General features: G+C 48.1%; 10 protein-coding genes across 10 annotated transcripts; 7 read left to right on the top strand and 3 right to left on the bottom strand.

Annotated features, from left to right (window-relative positions):
- Positions 1-83: 83 nt before the first annotated feature.
- CANTADRAFT_21426 (putative phosphoric monoester hydrolase) lies at positions 84-818 on the top strand (the record flags this gene model as incomplete). Its single annotated transcript, XM_020206696.1, has 1 exon — positions 84-818. The coding sequence occupies one exon, from the start codon at positions 84-86 to the stop codon at positions 816-818; it is 735 nt and encodes a 244-aa protein (XP_020065297.1).
- Positions 819-2,177: 1,359 nt separating this feature from the next.
- Positions 2,178-3,503, top strand: CANTADRAFT_5839 (O-acetylhomoserine aminocarboxypropyltransferase/cysteine synthase family protein; the record flags this gene model as incomplete). The annotated part of the gene is made up of 1 exon (XM_020210774.1): positions 2,178-3,503. The coding sequence occupies one exon, from the start codon at positions 2,178-2,180 to the stop codon at positions 3,501-3,503; it is 1,326 nt and encodes a 441-aa protein (XP_020065296.1).
- Positions 3,504-5,129: 1,626 nt separating this feature from the next.
- On the top strand, positions 5,130-6,764 carry SMF12 (divalent metal ion transporter; the record flags this gene model as incomplete). Its single annotated transcript, XM_020211603.1, has 1 exon — positions 5,130-6,764. The coding sequence occupies one exon, from the start codon at positions 5,130-5,132 to the stop codon at positions 6,762-6,764; it is 1,635 nt and encodes a 544-aa protein (XP_020065295.1).
- Positions 6,765-7,638: 874 nt separating this feature from the next.
- TPK2 (cAMP-dependent protein kinase catalytic subunit) lies at positions 7,639-8,844 on the top strand (the record flags this gene model as incomplete). The annotated part of the gene is made up of 1 exon (XM_020211602.1): positions 7,639-8,844. The coding sequence occupies one exon, from the start codon at positions 7,639-7,641 to the stop codon at positions 8,842-8,844; it is 1,206 nt and encodes a 401-aa protein (XP_020065294.1).
- A 269-nt stretch (positions 8,845-9,113) lies between these two features.
- On the bottom strand, positions 9,114-9,452 carry CANTADRAFT_89751 (DNA-directed RNA polymerase II core subunit; the record flags this gene model as incomplete). Its single annotated transcript, XM_020211601.1, has 1 exon — positions 9,114-9,452. The coding sequence occupies one exon, from the start codon at positions 9,450-9,452 to the stop codon at positions 9,114-9,116; it is 339 nt and encodes a 112-aa protein (XP_020065293.1).
- Positions 9,453-9,680: 228 nt separating this feature from the next.
- On the top strand, positions 9,681-10,190 carry CANTADRAFT_49167 (mitochondrial 54S ribosomal protein bL12m; the record flags this gene model as incomplete). The annotated part of the gene is made up of 1 exon (XM_020209676.1): positions 9,681-10,190. The coding sequence occupies one exon, from the start codon at positions 9,681-9,683 to the stop codon at positions 10,188-10,190; it is 510 nt and encodes a 169-aa protein (XP_020065292.1).
- On the bottom strand, positions 9,991-11,734 carry CANTADRAFT_229287 (uncharacterized protein). The gene has a single exon (XM_020206887.1). It carries the CDS (start codon positions 11,581-11,583, stop codon positions 10,318-10,320), a length of 1,266 nt encoding a protein of 421 aa, XP_020065291.1. The 5' UTR covers positions 11,584-11,734; the 3' UTR covers positions 9,991-10,317.
- AFT2 (Aft2p) lies at positions 11,735-13,874 on the top strand. Its single transcript, XM_020206885.1, has one exon. It carries the CDS (start codon positions 11,887-11,889, stop codon positions 13,750-13,752), a length of 1,866 nt encoding a protein of 621 aa, XP_020065290.1. The 5' UTR covers positions 11,735-11,886; the 3' UTR covers positions 13,753-13,874.
- Positions 13,875-13,917: 43 nt separating this feature from the next.
- Positions 13,918-14,670, top strand: CANTADRAFT_49206 (uncharacterized protein; the record flags this gene model as incomplete). The annotated part of the gene is made up of 1 exon (XM_020209682.1): positions 13,918-14,670. The coding sequence occupies one exon, from the start codon at positions 13,918-13,920 to the stop codon at positions 14,668-14,670; it is 753 nt and encodes a 250-aa protein (XP_020065289.1).
- A 67-nt stretch (positions 14,671-14,737) lies between these two features.
- On the bottom strand, positions 14,738-15,326 carry DQD1 (Dqd1p). The gene has a single exon (XM_020206884.1). The coding sequence runs from the start codon at positions 15,244-15,246 to the stop codon at positions 14,806-14,808; it is 441 nt and encodes a 146-aa protein (XP_020065288.1). The 5' UTR covers positions 15,247-15,326; the 3' UTR covers positions 14,738-14,805.
- Positions 15,327-15,655: the final 329 nt, after the last annotated feature.

The raw sequence follows: 15,655 nt of genomic DNA, 5'->3' as shown, positions 1-15,655 counted from the left end.
GTCAGGTGCGGTTTCCCCATTACTATTGCTCGCGGTCGACATTACGAGATATCTAACGTAAGCTCATCCACACCACATCCACCATGGCCCCTCCAGCAATTGTGTTCACCGACTGGGACGGAACTGTGACTCTCCAAGACTCCAACGACTACTTGACCGACAACCTCGGGTTCGGCAAGCCCAGAAGGGCCCAGATTAACCAAGACATCTTGGACGAAAAGGTGTCGTTCAGAGACGGGTTCAGAGAGATGTTGGAGCTGATTCCCACCCCGTTCCCCGAGTGTATCCAATACCTCTTGGAGCACGTCCAATTGGACCCAGGCTTCAAGGAGTTCTACCACTGGGCTGCTGCCAAGGGCATCCCCGTGGTGGTGGTCAGTTCAGGAATGAAGCCTATTATCTACGAGTTGCTTAAGAGCTTGGTTGGCGCTGAGGCCATTGACAACATCGAGATCATCAGTAATGCTGTCACCATCGACGATGCCTCCGGTGCCTGGGAAATCGTCTACAAGGACCCACAATCTCCGTTTGGCCACGACAAGTCCAACTCCATCCGCGAGTACCTTCAAAGAAACGGCTACACTTCCGAGCTCCCTCCCTTGTTCTACTGTGGTGACGGTGTGTCCGACTTGTCTGCTGCCAAGGAGACAAACTTGTTGTTTGCCAAGCACGGCAAGGACTTGATCAAGTACTGTGACCGCGAAAACATCCCCTACACCGAGTTCAACAACTTTGGTGATATTTTGGCCAAGATCACCCGCATTATTGATGGTGGCGAGGACTACCAAAAGTTCATCGAGAACAAGCCTGTCAACTAGGGTAGTTACGTACATCAGAGGTCTAACTACTCGGTTGAAGAAACCTAGAATACTCCCGTATAATCGTCTAGGACATATACTTAGAGTCCGCTGCTGTGCAGCACCACCCATAGCAACAGCAGACGCTTGCCATGGAATTGTAGAATTAGCAATCTTGTTATCGTCAACTGTTTGACACTTTGATAGGCCAGATCCGATAAGCTTGTGCGCGGCACGACCAGAGATAAGTACTCAGAAGGAATGCTGGAGACTTGTTGGGCAGAATTGGTCGAATACAGACATATTCAGCACGGGCATACAGCAGCAGAGGTTCGATGACACCCTCTAGAGAAACTACATTGCATTTGGAGGGTGGTCCACCCTCGGAGTTTCCTCCCTACGTGAGCCATTGATTTAATAGAGATACTTCTTTATTGTTATATACTCCTACATTCCGTGCTCCAGGCTACTATAGCCGCTGTCATGTGCACAGTGAAGTGGTAGTTTTAAAGTAGGAAGTTGCAGGTGCCAAATTTCTGCGTCCGAATCAATAATTGAGGCTCGATCAATCTCTAAATCTCAAGGACACCTTCTAATCACCTTAAGGCTAGCTTTAAATCATCCTCTAACACACCCCAATCTGGAATCCCGAAGCCTGGTGATGCATGTGCTAGCTGCGGGGCCAAATAGCCGCTTCCCATGTAGCCTCTGATCAATGCCGCCAATCCTCACTGTGGAATTGCGGACAAGGAGACACCAGCAGTTACCCAATTAGCGTTGAGACTCCAAACTTTCCTCGAGTTGGACTATCTACACATTAAGGGTAGAGACCCAGCCAGAAGCTTTGGTGGTGGTGGCAGCTGGACTCCTTATCTTCGAAAGGTGGCAAACTTTAGAGATTCTAAACGCAAAGATTGACGTCCTGCCTGATACCGAAGATCCGTTAGGCGAGGCCAATAGGATGGTGGCCCCAATCTGAAACGTCTACCGTCGTCCGATCATTGAGCACAGAGGCAACAATAGTTTGGTGAAAATAAGGACTAAGACTTGCCCACTCTTTAACATCCTTCCTGCAAATTGGGCGGGCCATTTGCAGAGAATTAGGACCAATGCTTCACTTGGTGGGCGAAGTTTGGCTGGATTCGATGTCTACACGATCTGCTTACCCCGTCAAATACGAAGGTTTGATGCCCGAAGATGCAAGATCCGGGAAATGGCCGCAAATTGTTCTGTTGATCTATTGTGAGAATGGGCGAATTAATGGTAATCTGTGTAACGTGGCATGCTGGGATTGACATGCAGATCGCTAACGTGGATCGAGTATAAATACCTGGTGGGTCCTGGAGTGACTTTGCCACCAGCGTCTTATCTCTAACCACAATGCCTCTTCGTTTCAACACACTCCAGCTCCATGCTGGTCAAGAAATTGACCCTAACGACCCCGTGAAGTCTAGAGCCCCACCAATCTATGCCACTACCTCATACATGTTCAATTCTTCCGAACACTCAGCCAATTTATTTGCCGGAAAGGAACCTGGATACATTTACTCCAGAGTGCAAAACCCCACAAATCACGCCTTCGAGACCCGTGTTGCTGCCCTCGAAGGCGGTATCGCTGCCTTGGCCACCAGTTCGGGCCAGTCTGCCACCTTCGTAACCCTCTCCACCTTGGCTGGCCACGGAGACAACATCGTGGCTTCTGCATGCTTGTACGGTGGTACTTACAACCAGCTCAAGCTCAGCTTCCGCAAAATGGGAGTTGAGGCCCGCTTTGTCCATAACGACGACCCAGAGGAGTTTGCTCGCTTGATCGACGATAGAACCAAGGCAGTATTCTTTGAAACCATTGCTAACCCCAGGTTCAACTTTCCTGACATTTCTAAGATCGCTGAAGTTGCACACGCCAAGGGGGTTCCTGTCGTGATCGACAACACCTTTGGAGCAGGTGGGTTCTTGGTCAGACCAATTGACCACGGTGCCGATATCGTGGTACACTCTGCCACCAAGTGGATCAGTGGCCACGGTACCACCATCGGTGGTGTTATTGTGGACTCCGGTAAGTTCCCTTGGATGGACTACCCTGAAAAGTTCCCCGACATCACACAACCCAACGAGGGCTACGATGATCAGGTTTTCGGTGCCGTCTTTGGCCCTGCTGCTTTTATCATGGCTGCCAGGCTCCAGAACTTGAGAGATACTGGACCAGTGGCCAACCCATTTTCGTCCTTTTTGTTATTGCAAGGGTTGGAGACCTTGTCATTGAGAGTAGAAAGACAGTGTCAGAATGCCTTGAACTTGGCCAAGTACTTGGAGAAGTCGCCCCACGTCAAGTCGGTATCGTATGTGGGATTGCCATCCCACAGTCACCACGAGGTTGCTAAGAAATACTTGAGGCATAAGGATCTCTGGGGCAGTGTTATGACCATCGAGGTGGAAGGTTCTGATCAGGAAGCCGAGCCTTTCAAGGAGCCTGCCAGTGCGGTGGTTGACAACTTGAAGTTGTGGTCCCATTTGGCCAACGTGGGTGACTCCAAAAGTTTGGTTATAGCTCCTTGGTTCACTTCCCACGGTCAGATGAAGGATGAGGACAAGGTCAAGACCGGAATCACCAAGGGCATGATCAGACTCTCGGTGGGGACTGAAGACATCGAAGACCTTATTGAGGATCTTGAACAATCATTTAAGATCGTTTACGGCCACAAATAGAACTATAAATAAAGAAACCAGTCTAAGAGAATTAGGAGTAGCTAACCAGTTACTACTTGGTGAACCTGGTGATATTCAATACAGCAAGAGGGCTAGAAAAGATCTCAATAGAAAAGCTACTCCTCGATTCAGGGTAGGTATCGTCCTGGTGGACTTTATACTGATGGATAGGTAAGTAGAGTACGAAGTGCATACTTTGTAGGTCTCTATGAACTTATCTGGGGTTTTCAAATAACAATGTGCATTAAATAGCGGATATTGGAGTTGCAATATTCCTATGATTCTAGAACGACAATGGCTGCGAGCCTCTCTGTATGACTGTGGCCAATGCATGGATATGGAAAAAGTAATCTAGCTAGGAAATCTCAGGTGTAATACTAATGGAATCTGAGGTGAAATGTGCACTAAGTCAAGAAGATTTTCCCGAAGTATCTCTTCTCGCATATGTGGGTAGGCGAAGAGCAATTACACAGTTTCGTTAGGAGATGAGTGTTACTTATTTCAAAATGGATTTTAGCAAAATGCCAAATAGATAGCTCGTAACTTATTTCATGGAGGATTCTATTAATAAGTTAGGTGTTGGCTGATACATCTGAAGGAAAATAGTAACTTTAGTAGAGTGAGCAAATTTGGACTTCAGTATGAACTAATTGCAACCACACAAGAATGAGGCCATGTTCCGCCCTAGTGTGGAATTTTCCTCGTTGATACAGTGGATAGCGAAAGTTGGCTACACGTCGAATTCCATTCAGGGAGAGCTAATTATTGGATTAACTACTCGATGCATCGAATGAACACCAGTGCAAGTAAAACTCTGGTTCCACTCAGTGAATGGTAATAGTTGAGTAAATAAAAGCCTGGTTTTATTCATGATTCTGGTATTTTATCCTGTTCAAAGTCCTATTCAGAGAACGCTACAACGTGTATTGAGAACTCCATCCATAGTTTCTTTCAGTGATGTAGATATGCCCCTTTCGTGAATACTAGTTGAACAATGCCTACATTTGGTGAAGCAAATAGTCGTCCCTCGTCAGTGCCTATTCCCATTGGGGAATACCACATCGTTGGCCAAGGGCCAAATTGCATCAATTCCACTGGACAGCGAGTTAGTTACGCCCACCTTAACTATGTGCCCGATGGCAATCTCCGTATTATTTTCATATCTTGCACCCATCCTGCACTTCCTACCGTTATGCAGCCGGACCCAGCCGTTACCGTGTCGTGCAGGCACCCGGGCTAATGGAAAATTCTCCCGATGCCACTAATTTGTCCCGGGCGTAGGGAGGCTTAGCGTAGGCACTCCAGCCTCTGCAACACCTGCGCAACGCGCTAGGCTAGCGGAATGCAGGAACTGGGCTAGTGGAACCACCACTGGCGTCGCGAGCTCTGTGCCACCACCAGGGTGGTCGGCACGTTAGACTTTGGGGCCGGGTGGCCAGGTTGTGGCCAGCTTCAGCCCCATCTTCAGCCCCAGCTAGCCCCTAAAATGCCTCCTACCACCCCTACCCTGTACGCCAGGGCGATTGTGGAGATGAAAGATTTTCGGTTCGTGCGCGCGCTCCTAACGTGGCACTGCTACACCCTCAGCATATATACTGGCGTGGAGACCCACGATTAACCCCAGAAATGGCGATTCCCGAACCCCTCGAAGTGGTGGAAACCACCCACACCATGCAGTCGGGAGCTCCCAGCGGCCCTAACAGCCACGCTTCCAGGCGTGATCCCATCGATCTCTCCACCAACCAAAAGATGCTTCTCAAGTGCAAAGACACCTTGAAGAAATACGGCACCTTTATCGGACCCGGCTTGCTTGTCAGTGTGGCGTACATGGATCCTGGTAACTATGCCACCGGTATCACTGCCGGTGCCTCCAACAAGTACTCGCTCTTGTTCTTCGTGTTCTTGTCCAACATCATCGCCATTTTCTTGCAGAGTTTGTGCATCAAGCTCGGTTCTGTCACCGGGTACGACTTGGCGCGGTGCTGTCGTGAGCACTTACCGCGGTGGCTCAACCTCACGGTGTGGGTGTTGGCGGAGTGCGCCATCATTGCTACCGACATCGCTGAGGTGATTGGGTCTGCCATTGCCCTCAACATCCTTCTCAAGGTGCCATTGCCTGCGGGCGTGGTTATCACCATCGTGGACGTGTTGTTTGTGCTCATGGCCTACAAGAACGACACGGCATCCACCAAGTTCGTGCGGTACTTCGAGTTTGCAGTCGCTGCCATGGTGATGACAGTGGTGGTATGCTTTGCAGTCGAGCTCTCGCAAATTCTGGCCAACGCCCGCGAAGTGTTCCGCGGGTTCGTGCCATCGGCCGAGATGATGGACGGCAACGGGTTGACCATCGCCACCTCGATCATCGGGTCCACAGTCATGATCCACAGCTTGTTCTTGGGGTCGGGGTTGGTGCAGCCACGGTTGCGTGAGTACGACGTGGTCAACGGCTTGGTCAAGCTCGAAGATGTCCACAACGACGGCAGCTCCATCGAGGAGTACAAGACCGAAAAGGAGATCCAGCGCATCCACGACGACAAGGAGGCTGCCTACTTCTACAACGAATACAAGCCATCGTTGCAGGCCATCCGCTACTCGCTCAAGTACTCGATTGTGGAGTTGGTGATCACTTTGTTCACGGTGGCTCTCTTTGTCAATGCTGCTATCTTAATCGTTGCCGGCTCCACCCTCCACGGCACCCCCGAGGCCATCGACGCCGACTTGTACACCATCTACCACTTGTTGTCGCGCAACCTCGCCCCTGCCGTGGGTACCATCTTCATGGTGGCGCTCTTGTTCAGTGGCCAGAGTGCGGGTATCGTGTGCACCATTGCCGGCCAGATGGTGTCTGAAGGCCATATCAACTGGACCGTCAAGCCTTGGTTGCGTCGGTTGATCACCCGTTCCATCTCCATCGTTCCTTGTTTGATTGTGTCGGTGTGCATTGGCCGCAATGGGCTCAACATCGCCTTGAACATCTCCCAAGTCATCATCTCCATCTTGTTGCCTCCGTTGACCACTCCCTTGATCTACTTCACCTGCAAGAAGTCCATTATGCGGGTGGAGATTCCTGCGGAAGAGGTGGCTGCCAACTCTGCGCTCGAGGTCAATGACCTGGCCTCCGACGACGAGACCACCACCAAGAAGTACAAGTACATGGCCAACAATTGGGTCACCACCGTGTTTGTGGTGGCCATCTGGCTCTTTATTTCGGTGTTGAATGTCTACGCCATCTACCAAATGGCCAAGGACGGAGTTAATTAATAGAATACACAATAGACGTTTTAGAGAAGTGCATTGCGAAATGTTGACCACACCCCGAGGAGTGTTGTCTGGAAATTAGTAGTGGAGTTAGCGATACAGTAGACCAGGACACCTTGAAGCCCGAATGCGTGATGTCTTCACCACGAAGTAGTGAAGTATACCATTCACAGTATTCACACGCCTCGACGCGAGTTTGAAGTATGCATGGCACCAACAGAGCATTCCCACGCCTCTGTGTGGAGTCGAGGCTACACGGAGATAACACGAATAAATATACGGCACGATCCGTAGAACAATTAGGGCCCCTCCACTATCTCCGGAGAGAGTGTAATTACACCACCAGAGAGTCCATAGATCACCATATAAATACATCCCCTAGCCGAGGCTCTGTACCTGACTCCCGAGTCCCGTTCCAGCGACTCGTCCCAGCGACTCCAGCGACATTATGGCGCATCCGCCTGAGCTGGCTGGCCCGTCCTCCCCCGCGCTAGTACTGAATGTTCTCCATAATCTATTGTGAATCTGCACACGCAACGAATTCGCATGTGCCACGACCCTCCCCTTGCTTGGAATATAATCAACGATTCACACCAGCTCCGCTGATCTGCCAATTGTCCCCCAAATTAATTCCCATCTGCCAATTCATCTATCATCAGCTTCAACGTTTGGTAGTGCTCGTATTTTCCTGTTTGCTCGTCTTTTGCGTTGCTCCCCATCCCCTGTCACTTGAAACACCCGGCAAGCCCTCCCCAGGCACCACCTCCGTTTCTTGGTTTCAATTGCTCCTGCCATTTCTTGTCTTTAATCGCGTCGCCCTCCCATTGCACCAGTGAATAACCAGTGCCCTTTGCCAACCCTTGATTCCCCCGTATTGATGCATTCTTCTAACCTATTAAAGAAGCTTCATATAACAAGGCTGTCCAACCACAACACAGAGACCAACAAACCTGAACCCGGAACCATGGACTACTATCAACAGCCCCAGCCCACTGTGCACGAACAACCTGTTCAACAGCAGGCACCCACCCAGCAACAGCAGCAGCAACAGGCTGCCATACAGAACAACCTCACCAGTGAGGCCATCCAGAGATCGTTGTTACCTCAACGCTCTACCGTTTCCAGAGGTAAGTACTCGTTGACCGACTTTCACATCATGAGAACCTTGGGCACGGGCTCCTTCGGAAGAGTCCACTTGGTTAGATCGGTCCACAACGGAAGATACTATGCAATCAAAGTATTGAAGAAGCAGCAGGTTGTCAAAATGAAACAAGTGGAACACACAAATGATGAACGTAGAATGTTGAAGTTGGTAGAACACCCATTTTTGATTAGAATGTGGGGCACCTTCCAAGACTCCAAGAACTTGTTCATGGTTATGGACTACATTGAAGGTGGTGAGCTTTTCAGCTTGTTACGTAAATCCCAAAGATTTCCAAACCCAGTGGCCAAGTTTTACGCTGCAGAAGTCACTTTGGCATTGGAATATTTGCACAGTCATGATATCATCTACCGTGATTTGAAACCTGAAAATATCTTGTTAGACAGAAACGGCCACATCAAGATCACCGACTTTGGATTTGCTAAGGAAGTGAGCACTGTTACTTGGACTCTTTGTGGAACCCCTGATTACATTGCGCCAGAAGTCATTACAACCAAGCCATACAACAAGTCTGTGGATTGGTGGTCATTGGGTGTCTTAATTTTTGAAATGTTGGCTGGTTACACTCCATTTTACGACTCGACTCCTATGAAGACTTACGAAAAGATTCTTTCTGGTAAAATTCACTACCCTAGTTTCTTCAGTCCAGATGTCATTGACTTGTTGGAAAATTTGATCACTGCTGACTTGACAAGACGTTTGGGTAACTTGATTAACGGGCCAGCTGATATCAGAAACCATCGTTGGTTCTCTGAGGTCGTCTGGGAGAAGTTGTTGGCCAAGGATATCGAAACGCCATACGAACCTCCTATTACTGCTGGTGTTGGTGACTCCTCATTGTTCGATCACTACCCAGAAGACCAGCTGGACTACGGATCGGTAGGCGAGGATGTATACGCCCATTACTTTCTTGAATTCTAAAGCTCCAATTCTTGTGTCTATCTTTTCTCATTAACAAACGTTTGATTTCCTGGCTTATTGTATTATTGTTGAAATATCTCATTCTAGTATTACATATTGTATAGATAGAGATACACGACTATACGAGATCTATGGTACAGTAGGCTAGCTTGGCTAGTGCGGTTAATGTCCAGTGGATTGTTCCACGACAACACATCTTTTAATAGGAATATTTGGATTTTTGTAGGGATTTCTATGTCACTTAAATGACTCTATCATCGGGACAAGCACTACACTCGGAACACATGTTTGCAATTCAAGCACACATAGAACAAAATCATCGACGTATCCTTTCTCTTCTGCTGTGATTGGAAGAAAACACACTGATTATTCATACACTTGGGACACTCTTTGTCGGAACGGGGCAATGTAGGGTCATTTCCGATATCCTGCACCACACCAGCGGTTTCACCGATGTTTGTGATCAATTCATGTCTGTAAACCTTTGGATTTTCGGCCAACTCGGTGTAGCCGCAATTACGGCACGAGTACAAGAGTCTCTGCTCGTTCTTATCCTCCTTGGGATACAACATATTGTTGCACTCTGCACAAAATCTAAAAGATGCCATGATTACCTGCCCGCAGAACGATGTATGGAGTGCTTAGCAAAGGGATGTAGTGGTGTTGTGGTTGGAGACACTGTGGTGAAAGGTGAATTTTTCCAGTAGATAGTCTCAGTAATTGCTTATGTAAGCGGGGTGTCGTATCCTGGTCGTGCGCGGTGCCCATGCTTCTGGTTGACCACTCAAAAATTTTTCAACTCACGATACTCGGATCACCACCACACAGCCATCAGGATGTCTTTATTACGTCAAACCATCAGACCTGCATTAAGAACCGTCTCCAAGAGAATTGCTCCGGTCGCCGTGCGTTTCAACTCCACCGCTGAAACCAAGGCTGCTGTCGACCCAAAGATATCACAAATCGTTGACCAAATCTCCACCTTGACCTTATTGGAAACCTCTGCTTTGGTCACTGAATTGAAGGAAAGATTGAATATTCCAGACATCTCATTACCAGCCGGTGGGGCTGCGCCAGCCGCTGCTCCTGCTGCTCCAGTGGAAGAGGAGGTCAAGGAAGTTGTTGAAGAAAAGACCATTTTCTCCATCAAGTTGGAATCCTTTGACGCCAAGTCCAAGCCAAAGGTCATCAAGGAAGTCAAGGGTTTGTTGGGATTGTCCTTAGTTGAATCCAAGAAGTTTGTTGAATCTGCTCCAAAGGTCTTGAAGGAAAATGTTGCCAAGGAAGACGCTGACAAGATCAAGGCCACCTTGGAAGGTTTGGGTGCCAAGGTCACCTTAGAGTAAGCATGCGTCATCACCAATTCCCAAGGAACTACACACAAAGAATCAGTATACTCCACAACATATTCACCATAAAGTCCCTCCTGTATATATACATTAATCTTATATTACTACGTTAATGTTTTGTAATTCAATCATCGAAGCTTCTGGTCTGGCCGAAGTTCGGTTGGGCGTACGAGTTGCGGTAGAATGATGGGGCCCCGCCTCCAAGACCAGGTCCTCTCTGGAGCAAGTGCATCGACTGGGGTCTTCCCCGGACTTCGTGCCCCATATCAAACTCATTTCTGGTGGGAAATGGATGTTTAAAGTCAATTGGTACCTTCTTGAGGGACTCCTTTGCTGGGGGAGTGACATATGCAGACCCTCTTCCTTGAATCGTATGTTCGAAAGTGGATCTTCTATTTTCTGTAGTGTATGGAATATTATCATGGCTAGGAGTATGGCCCGGGGTGTTCATGCCATTGTATGCGAAGACACCTGGTGCCGCACCTCCTCTGTTGCTAGTCTCTGGTAAAGAGGCCCTACCGTATTCATCGGCCTCGTCTTCAAATTCACTGTCGGTGCCGTCATCGGGCAATACAGGAGATGGCTCACGCAATGGCATAGATGAATGATGGCTGGCATTTTTCACGGGGCTTATGGACCTCAGGCCTGGGTACTGGTGGTTGAGATAGGGGTATTGTGGCTCCTGTTGTAAGGTTGGTAGGTTATCGAGCGAAGCGTGCGGGTATTGAAGTGAAGGCAGCTGGTATGCTTGGTTGCGTTGGTGTACGTCTAGAGCATTGGAGAATTGAAGGTTTGCAGGTGCCGGATGGGCATGCTGGTGAGGTTTGCTGATGGAGTTGACACTCAATCGTGATGCTTGGATTAAGTCATCGTCATAATTCGATTTGGACGAGATCGACGGTGAAAGGTTGGAGAGTCTATCCTGAAAAATTCCATACTTGGGTCCACGGGAACTGTTCAGAGTGGCGTTCTGTACGAGCTGTGCTAGACTCCATAACAAGTTCTGAATACGGGTAAAATTGTCGAATGGGATTTCGTTGTCTGGATATTGTGCAGCTAACGAGTATACGAAGGTGTTCAACGCAGCCAATGTGTCGCTCAAGCTGGTTTTCTGGAACTGGGTAAGCTGACCCGAGACCATGACTTTCTCCTGCAATTCTGCCACTTTTTTGACGATGTTTCTGGGGTTCAAGTCTGCCTTCGCCGTGGGTGTTCTTGTCTGGGATCCTTGGGGAAGTTGGACACCCAGGCTACTGGGGAAGTTTGTGCTGTACACGTCCGAGTTGTTACGTTCCACCTGCCAGCTATCTTTGTTTCCTGCAAAGCTTAGCTGGTTGAACTTTCCAACCGACTTTCGCGAGGCTAACGACTGTCGTCTATTCAATTCCATGGCTTGGGGGTGCTCTTCCAATTGGGGGGATTTTGGTGCTGTATTTTGCCAGTTTCACTGCAGCGCTATTTCTCTGTTCTCAACTAACAACCGTAGTAGTACATCTAAATCACCTGCAAATTAGTTTTATGCGAGACGAGTTATCACCAAATGCAGTTCACGGAACGGTAAAAATGTCGCTCTGCCACAAATATCAATAATTTATCTACGCGACACACCTCTCACCATCCAGGGGATAACATTACAATCTCGACTAGAGAAGCTTACCTCGGATAATGCCCTACAGTGTCTGGGCCCTCAAATATGTCTAGAGTCTTGCACCAGGTACTGCTCCTGGACTTGGAGCTAGATCGCAAACGCTTTTACGGCAAGGATGAGATCAAGCCCTGGTTACAGGAATGCCTATCCAAAGAAAGAAACATCCACATTGTCATTGAACGACTGGACACAAGCAAGATCATTTTCAAGTGTAAGAACAACGTCAAAAAGGAAATCACAAAGCCCTCCAACACCAAGTCACAGGTCCGCCGACATACGACATGCCCATTCAAGATAAGGGCAAACTATTCGTTGAAAAACAAGTACTGGTCCTTGGTGGTTATCAACGACTCCCACGACCATCTAATAGAGGATCACCGATCCAAACCTAGCGCTGGTGCTAGTGGCAAGTCCGAGACAGCTCCCATTTCTTCGGGCCTAGGGGATGCTTCGTACTCTCGTGTGGACGATATGTTCAACCCCAGTCCTGAAGAGCCTCCGCAGATGGGAATTCCTTCGACATCCAATAACACGTCTGCTTCCGATGTGTTCAGCAACTTGATGGGCTCCACAGGCTCGATCACCTCGGTGGCCCTATCCGACACCACCACTCCTAAGAAAGATAAAGACATGACCGAATACACTACTCAACAATCGTATTTTGCGCCTTCTCCAGATAATAGGAAGCGTGGCATGGCTGTGTCTTTTGGGAACAGGCAACCTCAGGCTTCGAAAACGTCTATTCGGGCAATTACTGATGACGAGGTAAGAAAAATCACAGAGTCAAGGTCTGCTGATGATGTGGCCCTGTTCTTGAGAAAGGAAACTAACCGTTTGGTGAATCTTGCTATTTTGAACAATGCTAACTTATCGAAAAGAGAGAAAACCTCCCTTCTTGATTCGGTCTCTTCTCAATTCATCTTGGACCACAAGGATCATCTAAGTGAAAAGTTCATTGAACTGCTACAGCAGAATAGATTGAAACGAAAGGACGAAACAGTAGAAGATCAACGCAAGCGCCAGCGCAACAAACAACTCCTGGTCGATCAAAGTCGAATTCTACCGTCTCAGAAACAGTATCAACAGAGGAAAAGTATTTTGAACAGTTGGCTTACCACGCCTACTCTGAATTCAAATGGCTTAACCACAAATCCCACCACAAACTTAATACCCTTATCACCGTTGTTGAATGATAGTGATAATGAATATAGTGGCGCTGGCGCCAATAATGGAGGACTAGGAGGTAATTCTTTTGATGGACTCACCCAAATTCCTTCAAATGCAACTTTTACAAACCCTGCAAATGGTAATAATATCATGGGCAATGGCGTGATGATTCCAAACCAAGTCTTACAGATACAAAACCAAACTCAACAGCTCCCATCCTTCAATTCTATACAAAACCAGCTCCCTCTTTCACCAGGAAATACTGCGCTCTCGTTGTTTGGGTCCAATATTTCAGGAAATTCCTTAATTCCTCCAATCAGCAACGGCAATAATAACACCACGCTTAACCCTTCCCATTTACTCAAAGGGTCGGGAACCAAGAACGCGTTGCTTAGTTTGAACCAGTCAACTTCCAATTTGCTCGCGGACTCCAAGCTAGGGGGGTCGTTTCCCCTGTCGTCCACGAACGAGCTTCTCAATATTAAGTCCAGAAACGACACCAACAGTGCTACCAATACCACCACCAGCAATCTCAACAATGTTCTAAGTTCTTCCAGCGACCCAACCAGCCAGCAGTTGAACCAGCTAAATGCGTCGTCGTTCTTTTCAGGCATGAATAGTAACGTTAACACCATCAACAACTTCCAGGGGACAGCCAGTGGCCAAACAATTGGCAATTCCAATCCCAACGTCTCTGCCAACCTCCTCAACCATATGGGCAATTTCAACGACCCTGGATGGTAGCTGGTGCCAAGCGTGTGTGCGCCTGGTTAACTTTCAATTCTTCACTGGGGCTCGTTACCCCATCAATTCTCAATAGCTTTATAGAGTAATGTATTGCACACAGCGCGAAGGCGAAATAATAAAGCCAACAAGCCAGATCTCACATCACTACATCCGAACACCACCATGTCCCATTTCGTGCCCGTTGCAGGGTTCAATCATAGTCTTGAAGGCACCACCGTTGTTCTTCCCTCGGTGTCTATAGGAAACATCCCGCAATTGGCCATAGACCTCTTGATCCATACCCTTGGGTTCCAAAAGATAGGCACCCTTGATGACAGGTACTTGTACCCGTTTGCCTCACCAGTCGACCTGGTAGACAAGGCGCTGGTGGGAGTGTCCAATGCCATTGAGGTGTACTACAGCGAAACCCACAACTTGGTGGCTATCCAACAGCGTTCTCCCATCATCCCCAGTTTTGTGGAGACCTACGTCAGTGAGATCGTGTTGCCCTTCATCTTGGGCCACAAGTTCGCCAAGGTGTACGTGTTGGACTCCTCAGATGCTGGGCTTGTGGAGAACGTGGTCCAGGGCAGAATTGACTCTTACACCAGTGCCGACTTCTTGAACCAGTCGTTGGAATCGTTAAATTTAAACAACCAGGAGCCTTTGGCTGCTCCCTACAGTCACCTGTCGTACGTGCGGTCCTTGGTGAGTATACCCAGAAAGGAAGAAGGCTTTTCCTCGCTCGACATCAACGTCTTGGTCACACATGTCTACGAGGGTGACAACTTCGGCGACGGAGAAGCCTTAGCCAACGAGTTGATTAATGTCTTGGGATTGGCAAAGGTGGCCAAGTGGAACCGTCCTATCAGTTGGTTGGGAGTGTACGGGGACAAGCCCGTGCCCATTGCCATGGAACAAGGCTTGTTCGGTTAGCACTCGGGAGTCTGCCACATCTGTGCAACCACCAGGTGTCAGACAGACCAAACTGTGGAAATTCGTCCTACAGATGACAATTCTTTAGGAGCGTATTGGTAGGTTGCTTATATAATTCTATGCTAAACTTCACCCTTAGTAATTCAACGCATACTCGATGGAAGCAGTGTAGCCGTAGACCCCCAATCCACAAACCACCGCCAACGCCTTGTCGCTTAAGTATGACTGGTGTCTGAAGGGCTCTCTTTGGTGGACATTGGTGATGTGGACCTCTATAAATGGTATGGCAGTTCCCAAGAGAGCATCTCTTATCCCCACAGACGTATGGGTATAGGCACCAGCATTAATGATAATGAAGCCCACTCCCTGTCTTTGCGCCTCATGAATACGATCGATTATGAATCCTTCGGTGTTGTTTTGGTAGACCAACAATTCTGATCCATTATTCTTGGCCTGTGCTTGCTTTATTCCTGCCTCTTCGATATCTTTCAATGAGGTTGTTCCATACTTTTCTGGTTCTCTGGTTCCTAAAAGGTTCAAGTTAGGACCATTTATGAGCAATACTTTCTTAACCATAATCGGCGAGTTGAGAAGGTGGTGAATGGTTGACGACAGCTACAAGGATCAGGAATTGATACAAGTAGAAAATCGGTTTATTGCTGGTTCTGCGACCGTTTTTGAGCTCGTATGACCGAAGCCTCATATGCAGATCGCGATAAGGACAGTGTGGGGGGGAACTAATTTTAGTGAACTACAGAGTACATCACCTCAAGGAAGCAACAGAAACGACTTGGCTGGAACGACTGTGGGATGTTGATTTTAGTAGTGAAGTATATGCAGAAGGGATTTTTGATTTCTGATTAGCAACTATTTTGATTTTTGCAAAATAATAACTAAAATTCGCAGGAGCACAGCCCAAATTCAACACAATATTCAATGGAGAAAGACAAACAGTGAAGCGAATGCCACCATAGCTTCTGTACGA

This window comes from Suhomyces tanzawaensis (genome assembly GCF_001661415.1).
Source record: "Suhomyces tanzawaensis NRRL Y-17324 unplaced genomic scaffold CANTAscaffold_3, whole genome shotgun sequence".
Lineage (NCBI taxonomy): Eukaryota > Fungi > Ascomycota > Pichiomycetes > Serinales > Debaryomycetaceae > Suhomyces > Suhomyces tanzawaensis.
Note: the sequence above shows the minus strand (reverse complement) of the source record. Positions and strands in the feature narration are given on the sequence as shown.